Below are 24,152 nucleotides of genomic sequence, written 5' to 3' on the forward strand. Positions count from 1 at the left end.
TATTGCTTCTGGTTTGGGCATTTTAATTCACAGTATGTAGTCTCTCAAAAACTGTGTCCTTTTTTGTCACATCCATAATGCATTTTTATTTCCCGTTTTAAAATAGAAAACTTGCGCATAGACTGAGATTACTGGTGTAACTGCATCATGGAGGTTCTGGGTCTGGTTTACTGAGTATTTTTTCTCTTTAAACACAGGGGAACCTTATGTGACATTAACAGTTTCAGTTGTCAAAATACGTCCCCTCATCTATGATGCTCAAATTTAGCTATAAAAGGCTGAAAACTCAGAACCCACTTGTTTAAGGGTAAAAGGTCAGCAGCACTGAAAATGCTGCAAAATAACTTGTAGAATTTACTACAAGTAAATCCTCGTAACTATTTGCACTAATTTTTTAAAAGTAAAATTTGCTGCTATAATTCAAGTATAACCAGAATAATGTAAATTCTACTTATTAAATACATTTAGTTTTTGTTAAAATATCAAAAGTAAATAAAAACATGTGTCTAACTCAAACTTCAAGAATCACTTATTTTCATATTGAGATATACTATTTTTTTACAACATAGATGGTCAAGTAAGAAGAGACTGGTGGTAAGAAGATACTTTGTACTGACATTAGCACAGTTATTTCTTAATAACTTCATGACTAATATCGTGCCTCCCTCAGCCTATAGGCACAAGTACCGCTCCTCAGAACAATGGTAACAACTTAAAAAACACAAACTTAAAAATAATACCAAAACTCTCCTAAATCTCAAAGATAAATCAACAACAACAACAAAAAAACACGAACAAGTTTTTCTTTTTACTGAAAAACACTTAAAATTACAGTTAATCTGGAAAATGAATCTCCTAATGCAGTCAGATACAAAGCATGCTGGGAACTACAGATCAACTGCCAAGGTAGTTATCTACAAAAATTATTTATGTAGTCTCAACACAAAATAAATTAGTAAACTTAATTTGACCAATTTAAATGGGTTAAACATAATAAAATCTTAACATTTTTTTTACATTATTTTAACTCAATTTTTTTGTTAAAAACAGAAACATAATTATATTAAGTATATTTTAATAATTTCTTTTCATAAAATCTACTAAGGCACATAATCATTTTTTTTTCAGTGAGTGTAATACACGTATAAACTGACTCCTATGGAACACAGAGGGAACGGTATCTGACAATAACTTTCTCAGCTGTCAGATAGCATTACCCCTGTTTATTTGAGACATAGCAAGGTCTAAATTCTAGCATGGGCTGCAAAGATCTCATGTGGTAGACTGGTAAACTCCAATATGATTGCATCATGGAGGTCCTATTTTCTGGGCCTGTTTTTTTAAAGATTTTTTCTCTACTAAAATATCAGCAGTGTTCATTTGAGACATGTATGAACTATGACTACACTCATTTAATAACGTATTAATTGTCCTTAAGAGGCAATGATGCATATAACTAGTTACAATCATAACAAAAACAGTATATATTAACATTTTTTGTTGTTTGCCTATAGCATCAGACTAATAAACCTGAGCAATAAAAAAATGCCAATCAGCCACTGTGCAGAACACGCACGCACACACTTGATTTTTTGATACTCTGATACAGCCCTCGAAAGTTTAAAGGACTAGTTCACACAAATATAGCGGCATGTTTTCACATGTCTTGTGACTATTTAACATATTTGCTGGTGACACACTTCCTGCCGCCAGCTGGTAGCGCTACGCAATGCGTTATTAACACAAAGACATCACTAAGTTAATTTAATTATATTAGCTATATTACGCATTATATGTTTAGATGTAAAGGTCGTCATTAAGAAAGATTCCAACATTTGCCGGTAACGGTGATTCCAGTATGTTGTTTGCAACTATTCACCACAAAGTGGCAGTATTGAGTTTTACATGGATTAGAAAAGCTTTAGTGATCATAATCACAATGCAGCAGTTTGAGAACATTTTCTTAAGCAATATTGTTAAGAGTAACCACAATCAAAATAAATGAGCCACAAGTTTCCACAAGTGCCATTACCGACTATAAAACAGAACCAGGCATTGTTTGACATCAAAGTGTCTGTCTCTAAAGTTTACAAAATGAGACAGTTTTGCTTTCTACATTGTATAACTAGCAATAAATATTTCTGCAGAGGCATCAATTAAAAAATATTGTAGCATTACATGTGTGTAAATAACACAATCTTTATAAAATCAGACTTTTTACCTGATGCAGACTGTTATCCAATAAACTACATGACAAGCATTCAATCTATACTTTTTATTCCCTTCCCATAAGAAAAGCCACACTGATGAAGAATTCTCTTATTTTGCATTCAGGCCTCTCACAACAATGAGATGGATGAAAAGAGGTCAGTACAAATATCTCACGTTAAACAGCCAGTTGAGAACTGTGTTGCTATCAATATAAAAAAGTATTGTACTATCATTCCTGACTTGTCAACATCATAACAAAAGGTAAAAAATATGTCCCCAAGAGTAAATACAATTGTGATAGCCTATTGCACAACAGTTTAAAGTACAGTAAGTACAGTAATTTCACATACAGTGGTCATGCTGCCGTTGAAAGAATAAGTTTAATACACAAGCAGAATGCAATCATATTATGGGATACTGAAGAGTAAATATATTGTTTACATTTATCACTCTTACTTTCTTTAAAAGATTTCTTTAATTGTTGTGGTCAAAAACTGTATTTATATTTAATAAAAGCTCTATACATATGCCTATTGAGAGGCAGCTAACTGTGCATAAAAATTACAAGAAACCTTTTGTCATGAAAAGAAAACAATCAATAGGAAAACATTACTTCACCTTCACAAAGTGAAATCAACCTTGCCATAAATGAATACTGATAAGGTAAAACAAAAAAACAAAAAAGAAGTAATGTTGTGACAACTCAGTTTGTCAATGCTTTATCTGTCTCCAGCACAAGGAACATTCACATCATTTTCTCTACAGGTCCATAAAACATTTTGAATATTTAGGCTTTCCCTAATACACATGAGACACAATGAAGGGCTATGTCATCTACAAAATATCATCATAAAAATATATATATTTCATTTATTGTGAATGTTAACTGACTAAACCTACAATTAACAATATCGAAATTCTTAATGTTAATAAGGGATGAAGAATTGTATATTAAAATATAAAACTGTTCAAGATCAAATATGGAAACATCAAAACGTACATTCTCATGAATCTGCTATCCTTCATTACCCCCAAACGTCCCCAAAAAGTACATTTGCTTAAAATGTAAATCTAAATACCAAAGTCAACTTCATGTTAAGGTATGTTTGTCCGTAATCTGATTGTGAACACTTCAGATCCAAACCTTCTAATCATATACAGTATATTTAAACATAAAACATGAATTTTCAATAACACCTTATTATTCATCTGGATATATGTGTGCATCAGAATAAGTTTTAGATCTGGTAAACTCATTCACAACCACATCAAGTGCCGATGAGTGCCTAACCTTTCTTTGAGAGAATATTAATGATCTGTGTCTTGACGGAGATCTTATAGGCAATACCTCAATATCACAAATAAACATCACTTCTAAATATCAGTTTTCTATAATCAATTTTAAGACCAGTCTGAGAAGATTCATAATCTTCAGGTAAATTAACTTTTATTTCACATTTTATATTCGAAAGTAAATAATAATATACAAAACCATAATGAATTTTTTTTTGACATGTCAACAGCAGTTTGACAAAATGCCCATCTTTAACGTAAACACAAGTGCACATGTTTAATAAATGCTTCAAATATTGTAGCATGTATGCAAAATCAAAGGTTTCAGGAAGAACATTTGTAAAACACTCTGCTAATCCTATGAACTTTCAGTCTATGCTCAGACAGGTGTGTCAATACATCTCTACATGATTTGTTGGGATTTTTCATTTGAAGTATTGGATAAAATAACAAACAGAAAGCTGATTGGCTGAATCTTAAAGGCACCTTGAATTAATTTGATTAGGTGTGAGTAGCCCCACCCTCTTCATCTGCCATAACAAATGCTGATGATACATGTTTGGGTGTTAAACTGCCAGATACCACTATGCCAATGCTTTGACCACACAACCTGCATAACTGAATAATAAACAATAATGATATCTCAAAATAATATCCTTATGCCATGATAAAGCCTTCAGTAAAACAAATGCTTAAGACCGAGAGGAGTTTGGCAACGAACAATAAACCAAAGGCTTTAGGCAAATAGAAAGAGTTGAATCGACCCAATTATTGATGCATGCTTCAATTTTTTCCTCTCAGTGTAATAATACTGATGATATATAATATAATGTCATTTGAAATTAAATATCTGTCATTTGTGCAATGAATGAGATAAACATATTCACATAGAGCATTCTGAATATACAGTCTGTCGAAAACAATTTCCACACAAGGATGTTTTGTAAGATTAACAACAAAAAAAACAGTGCTAGGCAAAACTTTCATTAAAACAAAGGATATTGGCAAACAATCATGTATCTGTTAAAAAAAGAACACATGGTGAAATCCTTTATTAACATGTAATCCAGAGATTACTCACTTAAAAACACAATAAAAAGAGACCAGCCAGTCACTATGTACAGAACAGTTTCTCAAACTGGTGATGAGCTTGATTCAAAAACGTTAGATCTGATAATCAAAAAAAGATTCTGAAAAAGTTTATATAAGCCAGCTCCTCGTGTCAGATCAGAGCCGGCACATTAGATGAACCATTCCTTCTTGCTTTCATCGATGGTCTCTGTGAAATTGGTGTCAGTGCCGATAATGGCCGCGTCGGCAGACTCGGACGACTCGCCTCCCTTGGCCTCGTTGGTGTGGTAGGTGCCTTTATGGCGGAACATGTACCGGATCAGAAAAACCAGGGTACAGAGAATAGTGAAGATCACAACTGCAATGATTCCTGCAAGGTGAAGAATACATTTGCCACAGTTGATATGTTGTTAAATTATACTGTATAGAAGTATACAGCAAAGAAGAAAAAATAATAAATATTGTAGATCATGTCAGCTAATGCATTAACTAATGTTAACAAATACAACCTTATAATCTTAAATCTTATAAAAAAATGTCTGTTGGTAGTAAAGGTAAATGCTGACCTGTGTGTCTCAAATCTTACCTCCTATTATAGCTGAATTTCTATTAACCCCATCTGGTATGACTCTTTCCTCATTGAAGGGGAAATCCGCACCTACAGGAGATTTTTTTATTAGGTTATTTCATACTAGCCTTTTGTAATATGCAAAATTTCCTTCAACATAACATTTACAAGGCAAATCAATTCCTGCAGTCTTGAAACAATTCTTGAAGGTGTGATAGAGGACAAGCACTACACAGAATTGCCAGTAAACAAAACAAAAATTACAGCCTCTATTACAATAAAAGTCTAATCTTGTATTCAAGGGCATATTTTGTTCAATAAAAAGCTTTCTGGAATGAGAACATCCCCTGCATATAAATTATAAACACCATCTGCCTCATACTAGCTATAGAAAGTAGCAAACTGGCATCTTGCTAATGCTTAATGTTCATACTTTATTGCTTTTTCCAACAATAAGCTCATAAAGAACTGTCTAGCAAAATTAAAAATATATAATTTGAAGTTTAAGGATCTGATGGGACATTCCCTCTGTCTTTCACCCCCTTGCACACACACACACCAATTGAAATTTAAAGTTAGTAGTTCACCTTGAAATGAAAATTCTGTCATCATTTACTCACCCTCTTGTCATTTCAAACCTGTACGACTTCCTTCCTTCCGTAGAACACAAAAGAAGATATTTTGAAGAATGTTGTTAATAGCCCCCCATTCACTTCTATTGTAACCAATGCAAGAAGAGAATGGGGGGGCTGTGCTGTTCTGTTACCAACATTTTTCAAAAAATCTTCTTTTGTGTTCTGTAGAAGAAAGAAAGACATAGAGGTTTGAAATGACAAGAGGGCATGTCAATAATGACAGAATTTTCATTTTCAAGGTGAACTCCTCCTTTAATCTGATGTGCTATTGCAATTCAGCTTAAGTGCATTGTGTTGTACAGAACTCATTTTGTCCACTAAGTGGACATTGACCATTCACAGAACGGCAGGGTAACAGTAATGTCCTGCACTAGGTCTCACATTAAAGAAAATTGAAGGTCTGTTTACTCCCTAACTAACTAGTCTAATGGGAAAACACATGGCAGAATCTAAAAAGTACTGTATTGAGTTTTATTCAGTGTTTGTATAGCATCTTTAAATCAAACTGAAAGGAATCCAATAACTGGAGCAGTTAAGAGGTAGTTTTCTGCAAAGGGACTTACAGGGGACACATCTATTTGGGCAGTTTAATGCCTTGCTTTAAAAAGGGTGGTGAAATCAATAAGCCGGTATTAGAAATGAAATGTCCCTGCTGTTTTACTGCACTACAGGGAAATACTGCAGTACTGATATATACTGCTGGAACGGTAACAGTACAAAGAACACCCACTTCAGAGCAAAGTAGATATTTGGTGATGTTTTGTAAATGTGCCCACCTGCATCTAGGTGCCACGGGTCAGTTGCAGCAGACATGGGCGGGATGGTGAGGGGTGACGCTCCGCAGTTGGATTCCACAAGTTTACCCTGGTGTGTGACGGGCGCAGAACCACGGGACCTGAGGGCAGCCTTCAAAGGAGCAATGCCGTTGAACCGCACTCTAGATAGGCAGCCTACGAACCCCGGGGTGTTGTATTTTTCTATTATCACTGGGTCGATGTGACCGGTTTCTGCAGGGAGAAGCGAGACAAACAGGCACCCAAAGTTACAGTAAGCGCAAGAGAATAACATGCATCTAAATGTTTGGTACATCAGCCAGAAATAGAAGATATTCCGAAAACTGATCCAAGCATTGTTCCGGGAAATGTATTCTGTTTCATTGAAGGCAGAGGACAAGATCAATGCACGTTCATGTATAATGTACATTCAGAGAAGGGCATTACGATGGCACAGTATTATTAAACTCCTGAGGGGATCAATGTGTTTGAGAAAAAACATCATTTTTACATGGTGTTCTTATGGGCACGGTGTTAGGTGGAGTGTCCAAAGTGCGTTACTGTGGTAAAATTACTGTACAGCTATGAAAGCCCAAACAGATCTTTATACGTGATATTTAAACCCAAACACAAATCCAGTCCTCGTGCATAATGCACTATTTTGCAGTGGTTCTCTTCTACTATTTCTTTTTTCCAGGCACACCTAGATATCTTGGCATCTCTGGAATGCAGCAGCAGGTATCCACTGATCACACGCAAGAGAATCTGACTGCTGCACATCACAGACTCGGCCTCTTTAAAGAAGCTGCAGTGTGAGCTAACTGCGACATTCTCTCACCACAGCCTCGGGTAAAGTACACACTACAAACTCTGCAGTAAAGCATTCCAAAAAATAAAGCACTTTGAAAACACACAACAGCAAGTAAATACAAAGGAAGCTTTATGTGGTGCATACGAAGTAAGTTTAAAGAAATGTTGATTTTTGAGGCCGAGTTCTCAGATTCAAAACGTCTGGTTTCAAAATACTAAGAATGGTGGTTTGTCATACAGTAGCTATACTGCCGTGCAAAGGCAAAGGGCCGTAAAATCATTTTTGGTTGAAAACGAGTTATTCATATTTTTGGGACATTCAAGACCTCTTTTATCATGTGCATTAGTATCTTGTGTCAATTTAGTTGTTTTTACGAAAAAATAATGGGTGTCTTAACAGTAACATCGAAAAAACGAACACAAATATTTAAAGTCATTTTTCTCAGTTCCACACTCAAGCGAGTTAAGGTCTTTTGGCTTTGTAGGGCAGTTGTTTGTGACATAATGAATTGTAATTATTTTAAAATGACAATTAATTTTCGAAATAAAATAAAATGTTGCTAACAATTATAATATACGTCTACTACTATTAATAATATTACACGACATGTCATTTCTAAATAAACTAGAGCATAAAAAATAAAATTCAACAAATTGCAGTTTCTAATTTGCCCTTAAATTTTGCCCCCTAATTTGTTAAATGTTAATAGGCCTACATATAAGCTGTTTTAGACACACATAATCAATGTTTAAACTGCCACAAACAGAAATTTGCATTTAATTTATACATTTATTTGCATTATTAGGCCTATATCGTAAATTATAATGAAATATAGACTATGGTTTGTAATAAGCCAAAGCCAAAAAGTTACAGTTACAAGAAAACATATTCAGAATTCTTGCACATTTTGTTGTGTTGGACTATTGAAATTGATGCTGTGTTGAAAATGCAAAACTAATACAAATGTAAAAAAGAAATTTGCATTAATACAATTAAAATGATTTTTTTTCTGTCATTTTAATTCAAATTCTAAATCAGCATCCAGTGGGACATGGCCAATTCAATTTAAACTAAGGGAGCCAAAGCTGATTTTTTCTATCTCAAGGTGAAACAAAATACTGGCAAATCTCACGTGTGAATATGCACAAAGTAACAGAAATTTCCCTCGCTGTGCCCTATAATCTTCATAACCTCGCCATTTCATTCATAAAAAATATAAACAGATTCTTCATTTATCTCCAACATCATCTTGTTAAAGATGATACACTTTTACCACTCCATCCCTCAGTTGAACTGGCTTTTACCCCTCTATCTCTCAATTAAACTGGCCTGTCAGAGTGGTTGGTACTATCATTGAGCTATCAATGTCTTCCACATGCAAAATAAATACAGTCCGCAAACTGACAGCTGTTTAATCCATTATCTCCTAAATCAAACCCCAACATCAATGTTCTCCAGGACTGCTATACGGTCAGAGAACTAGTCTCTGCATTCAACAAAGAGTCGCTAATCCAGAATAAACCTACTAATAGACCACAAACATGAACATATTCAGTATGATAGACGTTTTGAAATCAATAAGCCTCAATAAGACTTTTTACCCATGTCTTCCACACATCTATACAGTCAATCTCACTGATAAAATCTCAGAAAGAAAGGAAAAGTGATAACATCCTCATGAACGTGTGTTCATCTCGCACGCTCACTGGCACCGAGCCAGACAGAACACTTGTTCATTTTCTAGTAAGACGCCCATTAATTCCAATACAGAAAATCTGATCCGCCTCGTGGGTCTGTTTTTCATGTGCAGCGACTGCAATAATAAGGAAACAAAATCTCTGATCTATCTCCGAGGTTAATTACCTTACAAAATGTGATACTGCCTTTGTTTAAATAATACAATATTAAATCAGAGAGGCATTTCAGTGAATCAGGTTAAGTTGGGTTTGAAAAATGACTCTTGTCACATTCAGATCTAAATCGTTTTCTTTACAGTACAAGTATTACGACAACAAAGGGATACTGAGCACCTGATCAACCTTTGAGGAATCTGGTTCATGCGTGTATGAAATATTACACATGACACGCCATGAAACGTGGCTGGAATATTCATGAGAACTGACTGATCGCTGTTGTAAATTCAGGTGGAACGCTCTTGAGACTTCTCCCTCGCCGAACCCTTCATGATGCACTGATTGCCAGGGCTGCGCAGCAATATTTGCACAACATTATCACTTGTTTAGTGCAAAGGGGATTTTCATTACAAGGTTTTATCCCCTTGATGAAAATGTGATATTAAAGGCAAGCGGGAAAAATCAGTCAATCTCCTTTTCTATTGAGACCAACGCAGACAAGAAAAAAACACTGCTGCAAAATTGTTTTTGTATTTGAGTCAGAGTTCCAAGAACAAAATACAGAAATTGCTAATTTGGACTTGTTAAATGGTAATGTCCTGTTTCTATAAAGCTAAAATCATCTGGCAAACTAAGAAAGCATGTAAATCACTGTTTTGTTTAATGTTGGGAATGGAACGAGGATAAAATTAAGATAATTACATCTTGCTGTCTTTATCCTGTTGGTCTCAGAAGGCACATGATGCTTTTAGTATAGTGCATTGCTATAGGTTTAATCAGATTCAAGATCAAGGTCTGTCTGACATGAAAAAAGGTTACAGTAGGATGACCTGCTAGTGGTGGTCCATATGTCTCCCCCCACCTACTGTAGAGGTGCGTTCCATTTGGCCGTAAGTGGACTGCGAAGTGGACTTTACAGGGTGTTCTGCCGTCTTAAGTGAGATTCCAATCCGAAGGGATCGAACATGTTCAGTTCGAAGGGCACTGCGAACGTAGTAGGGAATCAGGGAGCATCAATACATCACTTCGCCGGAAGTGGAAAATCACCCAACTGACATTGTGCGCAGCGTCAAGAGTCAGAAACACAACGGACGAGTTTACGTATGCCTTTTGTACATTTTGAAAGTTTATTTAATCATTGTTAATTATATTAAAATCTGTGGTTTGCGTCACGTTAATATGTTATTTGACTTTTTGTAGCATTGTTATTATGGGGCTACACACTCGAGATGATGAATGTATTTATTTGTATTTATATTTTTTTGTGAAATTAAAAAGTAGTTTTCAGATGCGTGTAAGGGTTCATCCGTTTTGCTATTATTACACAAACTAATGTAAAAGTGGTAAGCAGCAGCAGTTCTTTTTTATTATGTAATGTTGTTTACTTCAGGAATGTTTACGGCTGCACCAGATAGGGAAAAAGCGAGATGAGACCGACGCGACCATGGATTAAGAACACTCACATATAGTTGACCAAATTAAAATGTATTTTATATTGCATAACAGTAGAGTTTCAAATAACCAAAGCTGCATCAGTCAAATAATAAATACAAGCATAAACAAAAGTTAATATTATATTGATTAGATACATAATGTGTGTTATGTTTATGTATATTTCTTTTAAATTTAAAAGTAAAGTTATAACATTTATTTAGCCATTGCCTTGCTTTGATGACGTTGCAGGGCATTCCAATTAAGCGTTTTTTTGTCAATGAAGTCCACTTCAACAGATATCCCGTGCGTAGAAACCCTATCAAATGGAACGCAGCTTAGGTCTTTACTCAAACTCCACCAGGCAGCATTACCTTCTCAGTGCACGTCTGTGATGTGTGGTGAAAGGCATACAAACAAAGGCATCCACAGCAACCCACAAACAACAGTGTTTACACAAACACAAATTTAGCGCTTAACATTTTTTTGCATTACGCAACTTAAATGGAGTAAAAATGTGCATGACTCTCCGACTGTGAGTTTCTTTTAAAACAGATGCTGCATTGCACCCAACACCTGTAGCCAACTGCTGTCCACGCCGGTTACAGATTTTTAACATGACTGAGAGTGGAAACCCTAAATTTCTTTAACTTACGCTTGTCAAGAATAGCAATGAACTGATTCCAGACAGTAAAGCCCACCAAATATTCTTTAACAATATTCCACAGGCCAAGTTACACAAAGAATTGTTTAACTCCAGTGAAACTGCTATTTGAATAGCTCTGAATTCCTTTAACAGCTCTTTTGTTTCCGAGCTGCTAAACAATGTGATGAATTATTCAGAAGCAATAAGGTAAACACCGCTAGCCTGGTAGACACCATTATTGCCGGGGAGAGAGAGACTGTGTGAAGCGTGCAGGGACAGAGGGGGGAAATTAGGGACTGAGGACTGTCTTTTGATGGATGGGCTGGGAAGATGGAGAGAAGGGGAGGGATGAAAGGGTTTCCATGGTAACAAATGGAAGCTGTGTGACAGAGGGACGTGGGAGATCGACCGTGTAGAAAAAGTGATAATGTGAATTTCAACGACACGCTGACCACAAACACATCACAGGGCTGATGCATCTCTCTGTCCTTATGGCAATCTTCAAATTTCTTTCTCTATTCATCTCTCTCTCTCCCTCTCTCTTGGGATGGTCTATTTGCAGAATGGGTAAGATAAGGGGGAGGGGTCGACCATCAGATCTTGCTGCATGATGACCCATGTGCTAACAGACACAGCAACACCTGTCGGGCAGCGCATGAAAACAGCATCTGAAACATGCACCAAAGGCACTGAGTTTAACCAGGACACACAGCCACACAAAGGGCAGAATAAAATTGAATAAATAAAGATGTGTTAAGTATAATTTGAAAGAAAAAGACGAATGGGTGAGTTAGAACAGATAGTTGCGTTTTCTTCTGTATTTGCTTGCTATTTTCTATTTGCCATAGAGAAACATTAACTACTGCACATCACCTGCATAACACACACACGCACTAAAGCACAATGCAGAAATCTGCACAACAGTTCAAAGTAAATGACCGCAAGCAATCACACTGACCACTCTAATATCAAGTACATACGTGTGTCAGGAAGGTTATCTTCAAAATATATAAACACCCTTAAAACACTGACACAACATCAGCATCCTTAATACTGCCGTACACAAACAAATATTACCTCGTCCGGCAAACGCTTGCTCTCAGATATACGTCCTTCCAAATATCTGCCCTCTTCTCTGTCAAATGAATGCTCCACGCCGCAGATTCTTCGGCGTTCTGTCTGCGCTTGCGTGTGTGTATGTCTGCAGCTGGGGCTGGATGCTCACAGACTGCAGCCTCTCTGCCGTTCCACACACATTCATATCCTGGAACACCTGGAAACTGGATCTCAGTATTGCCTGGATCTGGATCGCTGGTGATGTCAGTAAACCACGATGCAGCCCTGCTGGACGATGACTGTGCCCAGAGCTGTGTAATGTTCATGGAATAGCCAATGACATCATCTGTTCAACGGGGCTTTGATGTCCAGACGGACTTAATCGAGATCTGTTTTACACTTTTGTTTTCCATACCACTCCTTTCAAAGCCAAGATATGATTCAAGATCATGTGATCCCAAACATTATCCAAATATGTATTCTGCTACATTGTAAAAAAATACGAGAAAGGTATTCCGGCAGCTGGGGAACCAGTAAAATACCATCAAACATTTTTTGTAAAGTAACATTACAATACGATTTCCTGTTATTTTGGTTTCCAGAATGCTTTGCATGAGGCTGTTATTTTATAGTTTTGTATTTTGGTAAAGACCTGCAGCCAGTAAGACTGTGATTTCTACAGAAATTTTTAAGTGTACATTTTTACCATGTACAAAAGGGAGCCTTTAGTGTGAAGGAAACAATAATGTCTTACAACATTTAAAATATGTTTTGAAACGTTCACTATGAGCTCTGCCTGTCAAATGTATTTGCCATTATAGTATTTCGGCATACAGCATCATACATCTAATATTATTGCTTCAATAAATGACAGATTCCCTCAAGTCAGTTTTGCCACAAAGTCATTAAGTATCAATTATGAGAAGCCCCCTCAAACGCTGAAGATTAAAGCTGTGGATAACCTACAGATTTATAGCAGACTGCGCCCTAGAGGGACTGATTTACATTAGAAAGGCGCACAAATGAATTCATTTCGATGAGTGATAGTCTCATAAACTTCCCTGAGGATTAAACACATTACAGTCAGTCTATCTCACGTGCATTCTCGATGCATATGGCTCCTTATGTTTAAAGACATCATATGAACCGTGTTTCATGGTTTTAAAACAGTGAAACAATATTTTATTTGGCAACCAGTAATCTGTGGTACTCCTATTGTAAACACATCACTGTTTGTTTACACACACTGAGGTAAGAGTCAAATGATTGACTGTACGATATCTGCATGTGGCGTGCCGTGGATTCCCTGTTGAAAAAAACAGTATATGCTGGGTTAGGTATGTTTTGATGCTGGTTTGACCAGCTTAAACCAGCTAAGGACCAACACATGACCAGCACATGTCCATCTTAAACCAGCACATGTCCAGTTTAAACCAGCACATGACCAGCTTAAACCAGCACATGTCCAGCCTAAACCAGCACATGTCCAGCCTAAACCAGCACATGACCATCTTAAACCAGCACATGTCCAGCCTAAACCAGCACAAACCAGCAAACCCGCATCAAAACATACCAAACCAGCATATGCTGTTTTTTTCAACAGGGTCATTGGAGATGGGGGTGTTCTTTTAATGGTAGATCATACACCTTTCTTTAAACATCAGGGGCAGAATGCATTCACACCCTCTGAGTCTGTCTCAATGCAGACATGAACATGTGAACACTGAACAGGACATCTAAAATAGAGTAATACAATTACAAATGAAATCTCCTATATACTAGCTGAGCCTGTTTTAGGTTAAGATGAACACTACATTTACACATCAGTGGAAGTGAAGCAAAAAGAAAAAAAAGTAGCGAAAAGGAAAAAGATCTTGTGTAAATGTTGTGGGAAATTTGAGGGTAAAGTCAAACAAATGTCACTCTTAAACAACAAGGAAACCACTGATCAAATGACTTGTTTGAATTCCTATATGCTGCCTGATTTTTGAAGATTTCAATCGTTTAAGACCGGCAAAATATCATAAAATAACATTCGATTCTGTGAGATGAAAGCACATAACCTTCAGTGCTGGTTTATAAAAAAGTGCCTTTTTTTTTAAAGATGTCTGGTTTCTTTGAGAACTATAAGGGGAGTCTGACTCCCACCTGCGACGTTTGCTTTGAAAACAACCAGCATGAACCCTCAGCTCCTGCTGAATCATTGCAATCTCATTTTTTGTGAGGTGAATCATTGAGATAAGATTTGGTTTCAGTAACTATACAGGGATTTAGGCCAATATAGTATCATTCATCCAATTTGGTTTATCAGCTGTGAACAAAACCATTGAGTGTCGAAGAGAATTCTGGGTAATCTATCCCCTTAGTGGGGGGCATGACACTCGACATCAGAACGGATGGAATGTGCGAGGTGCCACATTAAAACATGCCAACTTGCCAAATGAAATGTATTATATTTGAATCATATCCTCTCTGTGGAGCTTTCTTCTCCTCCAAAACTTTTGGCTTCATTCTCCTGCAGTGGGAGCTTGTCAAAACTGTGGAATACACTTCAAAGGCGTCCTACATTCCTTCTAAAATGGTCGTCTTGTTTTTCTTTCCGAATCTTGCTTTGTTTAATCTCATTTTGGAGAGCCGTTTCACATCAGCAGATGATATTAGTCTATACAGATGATTTCCCTTCTCGTTGATAAGCGATACACATTTCTTTTGCAATAACACTTTGAAGAACATCCTTGACTAAAATATCAAGGATGACAAGAACATTCAAGACAGTGAGTCTGCAATGGATAACTCTAGACTTTTAGCACTGGTGCAGAATCACTGCAATGTTGAGTAACCAGGCAGAGAAGCAAGATTTTAATAGATACAAAGTTACAAAATAACCAAAAACAAGAAAACCAACTGAAAACAGGAGACATAAAAACAAACCTCTAACAACGACAGACACCAGACAAAGGAAACACAAGGGCTTAAATACACAGGGTAACAAGAGGGCTAACAAGACACACCTGAAACAGATCATGAAACAAAAACAATGAACAAAAGAACTACAAAGAACTACAACACTAGACAGGAAACAGGAACTAAGGCATACAAACTAAAAGTCCACAATAATCGGGGAAACACAGACAGGGATCATGACAACAACCCAGACAGAACAAAAAGCAGCAATATCAGTCCTATAGTCGAGGGGTTCCCAAAGTAGGGGGGGGGGGTTGGTCGCAAGATGGTTCCTAGAAATCATTTTTTTAATTATTATTAGTATATTATCGATAAGTAATCGATAAAATAATATTATGTTCGCCTGTGTTCTTTTGTGTTGTTATTATGCGCATGTTTGGATAGACCTAATAAGTGCATGTGCGCAGTTGCGTGCAACGTTTCTAGCATATTTTTTTAACCATCTCCGAGGACAGTGGGGGTCTCGAGTCACCGGCACTGTTATTTTAGGGGTCGTGGGCTGAAAAGTTTGGGATCCCCTGCGATAGTCCACTGAAAAATCTCAGAGAAAGCAAAGATAGAAAGCATCTCCACCTACCCAGAACAATGCAGTTTGTGAGATTACACTGAGACAGGGAGAGAATTCTGATAGGGCTGTGGGGCTGAATGTTGTGGTAGCACAGAACGCGCTGCACCTCTCCCTCTTTTTTGGGGGGGAATGAAGATCACAATCGAGCAGGATTTATAGTGGAGGTGTAGTAAGGGGTGACATACAGAACATTTACAAGTCAGTCTCCAGGGTCCATAAAGCACACGGCCATTTAATTAGCTTTATCTCACCTGCAATTACTGCAAATTCACATAGATCAGAGTGTGCTGAGTGGCTTGCCACGATATGTGATATTGATGGTCATTGTGCTTATTGAAGTTTAATGAATGTCTAGCGTGACTGCTTGCAATGTAATGTATTCATGTTTATTCCACAAACAATGTCGGATGATTAAAAGCATCCTCTGAAAATGACAGCAATAGAGGTTTAGAAGAATATGCACACAATTATTTGATAAAAAATACAAGCAAATATCTACTACATTTTCTCCCTGCTGAGAATCATTTGGTCATCTTGCAGAGAACATTGATTTCGGAAGAATACTTGTATTGATCAGATCAGTCTCCTAGTCAAGAAAATGGCAATGATAAGACAGACTAATAGGCTGACTCCAGAACACAGGAGGGATAAAGAGAGAGACTGCATGTGGTTTCTGGAGAGCTCAAACTGCTGTATCATCAGCCTTTCTGCCAACAGCATATCCAAATGACCAAAGTACTGCATACTCTGACACATTGCCAAAATGACTGCATCTGCAATATTATACTTGATGTGCTTATGTGCACATGTTATATTAACGTGTATAATAATAAAAATACTCTGCAGGTTATTAACATATCTGTGAATCTCTATGATTCCCAATAGCAATTCAACAGCAACACTTATGTAAAACTGAACACATGCTTATTTAAAAACTTAAAGGGGTCATATGGTGCAAACACCCGTTTTTATGTGTCTTTGGGGTGTTATAAGTTGCCCATGCATGTATTAGACACGTAAAATTGCAAAAATTGAAGTGTGGGAACAAAAGATGCATTCTATCTAAAAGCGAATGCTCAACCAGACCTGACTGAAACACCTCGTGTAACCACACCCCCACAAATCTATGTCAGTTCGTGGTATGATTTGACTAAGACCACCCAAATGTACACGCAAGTAAGGTGGGCGTACCTGTCAGTACAATTGCTTTGGAACCTGATGTTCCAAATATGGTAAGAGGCGTAACATTTCCGTCACACGCTTGCAGTATTCGACCAATCACTACGCACTGGTTAACTGGCCAATCATAGCACACCTCGCTTTTCAGAGCATGAGCTTTGTAAAAAATCTGCGCGTTTCAGAGAGGCGGAGCAAAGAGGAGAAACAAACATGCACGGTATGTGGAAAATACAGCGTTTTTGAACCTTAAATGGTGTATACACATTTTGCATTACATCTAAAACAAACGATAATATTTGTTTTAGCCCTGTCATATGACCCCTTTAAATAAAAAGATTTACGAAAAAACAACAATTAAATAATGAGTGCTGCAGATACAGATCCCCCTTGTGTCTTCTATTAGTGAAAAGTAATTGTGCTTAGAGATTCACCTAAAAACGAAAATTCACCCAAGTCAATAGTGCCCCAGAACTGTTTCGTTACAAACATTTTTCAAAATATCTTTGTGTTCAGCAGACTTCAAGGGTGAGTAAATGATGACAGATTCAAAGAAATAAACAAAACCAGTTGTCAATACTGTCGCTTAATTAATAAAATGTAAAATAGCCAACTGCGGCAGGTATGTTAGTCTGCATTTACACTGTTGCATGAGCAAAACAAATAAAACACTGTCTTATAAATATCTTATTTGTTTCGCTTATTGGGCTCAACAAAAACATGCCTTTGTTTACATTAAAGAAACAGTTCACACAAAAATAATTCACCATTTACTCACCCCCGAGTTGTTCCAAATCTGTATAAATGTCTTTGTTCTGATGAACACAGAGAAAGGTATTTGGAAGAATGCTTGTAACCAAACAGCTCTTGGCCACCACTGACTACCATAGTAGGAAAAATTACAACGGTAGTCAAAAGTGCCCCAGACCTGTTTGCAGTCCTACATTCTTCAAAATATCTTTATATATTCTATAAAGCAATTTTTCCTTTTTGAGGACTTTTCATTTTTGGGTGAACTGTTCCTATAATAGCCGACCAAGACGTGCATTCAATCACTCACATGTTCATCTGCATTATGGAAAATTACAGTTATGCACTATTCAGATACTGTACGTACAGTATAAATACTAGTGTTGTCACATTATTTTAATTTTAGCATTGGCTTGGTACTAAAATACCGGGGACACACCTACTATTAACCTGACAGAAGACAAACAAAGACACAATCACTGATTCCACATGCTTTTTTTCTAAGCATACACTTCCACCTTCCTCTTCACAGCATCACAGAGGGGAATAAACACCGCTTTATTATCTGAAAGAGTGAGCTCATAGGCAGAAGCCTTAATGTTGCTCTGATTTCCTAAAACGCAATTACAGTCCACAGACACAGAGAACAGCCTCAGCTCACTGTCCAATTAGACTGATTTATTAACACTGCACATGCTCAGAGAGAAACAACTCTCTGCAGTGAAACCCTGCATCCGTCAACAGAGGACAAAATCAGCAGTCAATGTTTCCCTGTCACAACGTTTTTTTACTAGGTCTCCTATTGCTGATTTGTATAACAAGCAGACTTGACTTATTTCAAATGGGTCGGCAGACCTTCCACATGCTCCCACTAGCACCATTAAATGCGCTAACGTTTCATCCACAAGGTTGGGTGTAATATAAATTCATCCTACTGACTGATCTGCTACCACACATATCACTGGCCTGATGGTAGCACTGCCATATCTCCCGCATGCAATGTAGTAAATATTCCATGGCTAACAGATATTGGTGCAGGTCAAGCGTGGACATCGCATTAAGCAGGACATGCTGAAAGATTCTGGGATATTAATGTGCCAGTGGTCTCTGGATATAAATCATTGATCAGACAGGTATAGGGCAGTGGGCAGACACAACTCACCGTTTCAGCACAGACTGGGCTTATGAATTGATGGAGAGGCTCCAAAGCCTCCGTATATTCTGGTATACAGAATAATGGAACCGCCTGGAGTTCAATGTTATTGCTGGGAGGATGTTCATCCATAGCTAATGGGACTTTATAGAATTCTCAGCTGTGTGCATTGTAAGTATTAATTTCGTATCAGATGTTTCTCCAACAATTCTGTAGGAGTTCCATGACTTCATGCATGTCTTCATTTGATCTCCATTTAACCTGTGGCAGTTCACAAGATTCAGTCTCACTGAGTGATGGGTGAGTCACCAGGATAGACATTGTCGTTTTTTTAAACCTGAAAGGGATTGTTAAGCAGGTTTCATTCTCTCTGTTGCTCAGTGTGACCTAAATCCTAATAAAACTGCTGAATAAAAATGTCCTGTCATTAGTCTCAAGCATATGCAACAGACAGTGCTGTCAGGCTTTGGGCACGGGCCGAATGAAAGCAGGTGCTTGTGTGACAGGTGTAATTACCAGACTAACTGTCTCCTGCTATTGGAAACAACAGCAGGTCACTTTGCTGTTTTAGGCGTGTCGGCACGCTGAGGGGAATTGAGCATAATGGGGCCGGTTGGTGCCTCATTGATATTCATTGAGAGACGTGCAAAGAAAGTGCATGTCTGTTACATGCCTCAGGGTAAGAGACCTTTCAGTGCTTGTCCTAATGTCTGTAGAGGACATTTAAAGGGACAGTTCACCCAAAAATAAAAAATCACCCTCGTGTCAAAAAGAACCTGTATATGACTTCTTGGAACACAAAAGTAGATATTTTTAGAAATGTCTCATTGGTTTTGTGGCCATACATTGAAAGTCAGCGAGGGGGGTCAGTGTTGTTTGGTTACCAACATTCTTCGAAATATCTTCTGTTGTGTTCTGCAGAGGAAAGAAAGTCATACAGGTGTGGAATGACATGAGAGAGAGTGAATGACAAAACACTTATCATTTTTGGGTAAACTATCCCTTTAAGGACCCTGACACAGATACACCGAGAAGTAAAGCAGACTGCAGAGAGGAAATGACATTGGAGACTCTGTGATGGCCAACTATGCTTCGTCTTACTAATTCTCTGACATCAGATGTAACAAATTCGATAACACACAGTTTAAATATTTATCTAAATATGTTTTTTTTTACTATGCAGCTTATAAAAATGTAATACATTTAGTGCATTTGTATAATGCACAGGAGTATATCATTATATTAATGTTATGTGTTAAATAACATAACAGATCCTTTTTAGTATACGTTTTTATAGTATACTAAGTTTTTTTTGCTAAAAGTATTTTATGTTTTTTTCTCTTAAATAATCTAGGACCACACAGTGCATGCCCCAAAATTTAGCAAAATGATCCCTTGTCGCCCCCTAGTGGCACCCATGCAGCATTGCAGAACCTCTTATGCCATCTACATTTTTCAATTTGACCTAAATAGAAATATACAAAAACTACAACCCAATACCTAACACCATTTTTTTGTTAGGTAGAGTGTTTATTGCAATACGTTTTGAGGCAAGAAAGGTTAATCCAAGTGTTGGGAGAAGAAACAGGAGGACTTACCAAAAACCTTTCCCAGGAAAAGGGACTTGATCAGGTTGAACTGTATGTCTGAGGCCTCAGGCAGGGTGTAGCTGACCGGTGGATAATGATCCAGCTACAAGACAAACACATGTAATTAGGACTGAAAACAACACTTTTAACTTTCTCTTTTGGTCATCAAATGCAAATGCAAATATTTTAGTGTCCTTCAGTGAGCTTGGGCGCCATCTTCTGGCCAATAATTTATAAACAACAAAATGTGTACACTGTAGTCAATCCTCTAAATGAAACATTAAATCTAAATTTATGTCAATAAAAAATGTAAACGACAAATATTACTTGTAATAATAACAAGTATATTTAGAAATGAAAAATAATTTATATGTAGCAACACATACAAACAGACAGTCACTTTTATTTGGTTACTACTTTCATATTTTTAATTTATTAGCATTATTTATGTAATTTTACTTAAGAGTAAATCACCACCTGTTGCACAATACAGATTGACTTGATTATAGACACATTTTTGCAGACCAAAGTTCATTATGGTATCCTGTTACTGTTAATTTAAACGTAACACACACACACACGCACGCACAGTTTGGTGACAGTTGTAATTACCCTGTTACAGCTGATTCACAGGCACTCGTAATTAGCATGAGGCACCTCAATCTCTGTATTAAAAAGAATGATTTCCGCTAAATTACTTTATTGTGCTTGAAGATACGGCTGCTCTCGAGACTCCTATGTGCTGTGAAAGTGGCTCTCTCATCGCCGCACAATGACGTGAATACAAATGAGGCTAACAGAAAGAAACGCAGGCTCCGACACAATACCATTCATATTTCAGTTCTAATTTGTTCCACTGTTGTGAGGGACCGATAAATGCAGGCATGTTTATTCAGACGCCTCCCAGGTGCACTTGTGCTGGGAAATTCATCCGGGGAACTTCTCCCTCCCTCACCGTAAACCATCACTCAGCTGAAACCTTGTCCAATTGCATTTCTAAATCTCATAAGATGTCTCATGCGCTTGTGTTTCCACTGCTGCTAACAGGGGAGGGTGTGTTGCCGTTTATCAATGGGATAATGGGACCACATTTAATTGCTTGCAGCCTGTTTACCTTTATCTTGGGATGTAGGTACGACTTTGAGAGAGAGAGAGAGAGAGAGAGAGAGAGAGAGAGAGAGAGAGAGAGAGAGAGAGAGAGAGAGAGAGAGAGAGGCTGTCCCCTGCAGTGCTGTGGCCCTGTTCTGATGCAGCTAGTGTTAATGAGCCCTGCTGTGAGCCTATAATTAATCTCCATCCAACAAGCTTCCTATCTGAAAGCCCCTCCTGCACCGCGGCCACCCAGAGAGGGACACTCGGCCCAGGAGGCTACGGCAGCTCTCCACGGGGCGTCCACTACTCTGACAGCCCTGAGAGACACGAGAGAGAGAGAGAGAGAGAGAGAGAGAGAGAGAGAGAACCAATACAAAATACACTGCATATAAGAATAAGAATGAAAAACAATATCAAATAAAGTGAAAATTTTGGGGATCAATGTTAATTCTACATTTCTGTCTGTGTGCATTTTTTTATTTCTAAAAGGTGAATTTCTGTAAAACATTTAGAGAAAAAAATATTGAATTGCATTGTGCCATCTTAGCTGAAAGTTTCTTCACAGCAATGCCATAGAATAACCTTTTGTTGGTTCCTTAAAGCACCATTTATTTAATGGTTTTATGAGAACAATTTCTTTCACATTCATAGTATAAAGAACCCTTGTGTACTACAAAGAACCTTTTGGGAAACAGAATATGGTTCTTGGGATGTTAAAGGTTCTTTCTGAACCCGTTCAGCCAAAAATGGTTCTTCTGTTGGATCATGAAGCTCCTTTTAAACAAGTGTATGTGACAAGAAATTCAGACCATTTCAAATCACAATGACCTCCATTCTCAATGAGAATGATTAGTATTAAAGTGCAACAATATGAATTTTTTATGAGAAATAAATGATGTTATTTACTTTTTAAAATCTATTTTACGTAAAGTTACGCATGTCAAGCATTAAATAAACATACAAATATTGTAAAGAAATTAAATGGGAACTTAAACTTAGTATATTTTTGCAAAGTCTATAATTTATTGCGAATTAGTATATGTAGCATACAAAAAACGTAGGAGATTTTCCCTAATTAGCAAACTTAAAACAAAAACACTGATTTCCCAAAGGCTTTATTTGTACAGACAGTGCACTCCAATGTCCAGCAGGGGGTGATCTTTCAATCGCTTTAGAATAGGTCAACTCTTAGATCATGACTCACAAAACCATTGTGCCGGTCCTCCACATTACTTTGATAGCAAGCTGACCTGACAGGATGGGGGGAAAAACCTAAAAGAATTCATTACTCTATATGAATAATGCATTCCTAAATGAAACGGTGCACTGCCACTTGCCTTCGGGTTTAAAAAAGCGTCTAAAAGATCAAGCAGAACTCTGATTGCTTTGTATGCTTGTTCTCTTAGTTATGTTTTGACCTTTCACTGTCTGATTCAAAAAGGGTGCTATGCTTCATTTATCACTGGTGTGGGTGTGTGGAAAGGTCAGATGGACCGCCGTTATTGGCTTTCCTACCTGTATTTGTTTTGAAGTGCACTCTTTTCTCTTTTGGAAAATGCATGTGTTGTATGTAACATCGCAAGAACTTTTACTTTGTCCTGCAGCCCAAAACGAATTATTATCTTATTCTTGTATCATTACACATGCAGTATTATCATGACGAAACTATACGAAACTATATATACTGTATAATATACTGTATATATATATATATATGTGACACACACACCCACAAATGTGAAAGATGCCTCTGGTTGGTTTTTGCTGCAATGTCAGCAGGATTCCAAGGGTCCATAAAAGAAGGGCGAACAGGCTATGGTCCTCTTTCTCTCTCTCTCTGAACCAGACGTCTAGTGGTCTGCAGGATCTTACGCTTGGCAGAGTTGTGTCACAAGAAATGAAATAAGGCTGAATTAAAGAGAGCTACAGCCTTGCTTTAAGACCTCATTCCCACAGGCTTATCTCAATGGTGTGCCTCATGCTCTTAGACAGCGGGAATTTGATTATTTGATTTAAGAGCGTGAAACAGAGAAGGGACCCAAGAAAGACAGCTGAGAGAGAGGAGTGAGAGTCAACAGAAAACAGAGCCTACACTTTAATCGGCAAGGTCACAATATATCTGACATGCTCTGTGCACCGCTGTCATTCTATATTGTTCTCCTGGCGCATGTGTTATGGTGATGGTATGGGGGTGGAAGGAATCATACAGCTCCATCACCTGAGACGCAACTTGTTATAAGCACAAATCCTGCAGATCGGACATCAGGCCTTGAGGAACTCATGCTTCCTGGGATCTTGATTACTCTGTTATCACTCCATCTTTGCCGAGTGTCCTGCTTATCGATCACACGGGCTGCTGCGCGTCCCGCCATTTAGGACATAATACAAATCTAAAGTGCGCACTGAGTGAATATGGGCTTTCAATTATCCTGCTTCCATAGTGCAGACGGGCCTGAGACTGGTGCATCATGGGTAGCAGCCAGTGCACACATCTACTCACATACTGTACTTA

The 24,152-nt window shown here is 37.6% G+C and overlaps 1 protein-coding gene across 1 annotated transcript in view; it reads right to left on the bottom strand.

The window, feature by feature from the left end:
- Positions 1–2,267: 2,267 nt before the first annotated feature.
- Positions 2,268–24,152, bottom strand: part of cntnap2a (contactin associated protein 2a) — a 279,945-nt gene continuing 258,060 nt past the window's right edge. The window contains exons 21-24 of the mRNA XM_057322754.1: positions 20,558–20,651; positions 6,555–6,785; positions 5,162–5,233; positions 2,268–4,945 (exon numbers count right to left, since the gene is read on the bottom strand). Coding sequence (XP_057178737.1) covers positions 4,746–4,945; positions 5,162–5,233; positions 6,555–6,785; positions 20,558–20,651 — 597 coding nt within the window. The 3' untranslated portion in view covers positions 2,268–4,745. The remainder of the gene's footprint in view (positions 4,946–5,161; positions 5,234–6,554; positions 6,786–20,557; positions 20,652–24,152) is intronic.

Source organism: Triplophysa rosa, linkage group LG23 (assembly GCF_024868665.1).
Source record: "Triplophysa rosa linkage group LG23, Trosa_1v2, whole genome shotgun sequence".
In the NCBI taxonomy this organism is placed as follows: domain Eukaryota; kingdom Metazoa; phylum Chordata; class Actinopteri; order Cypriniformes; family Nemacheilidae; genus Triplophysa; species Triplophysa rosa.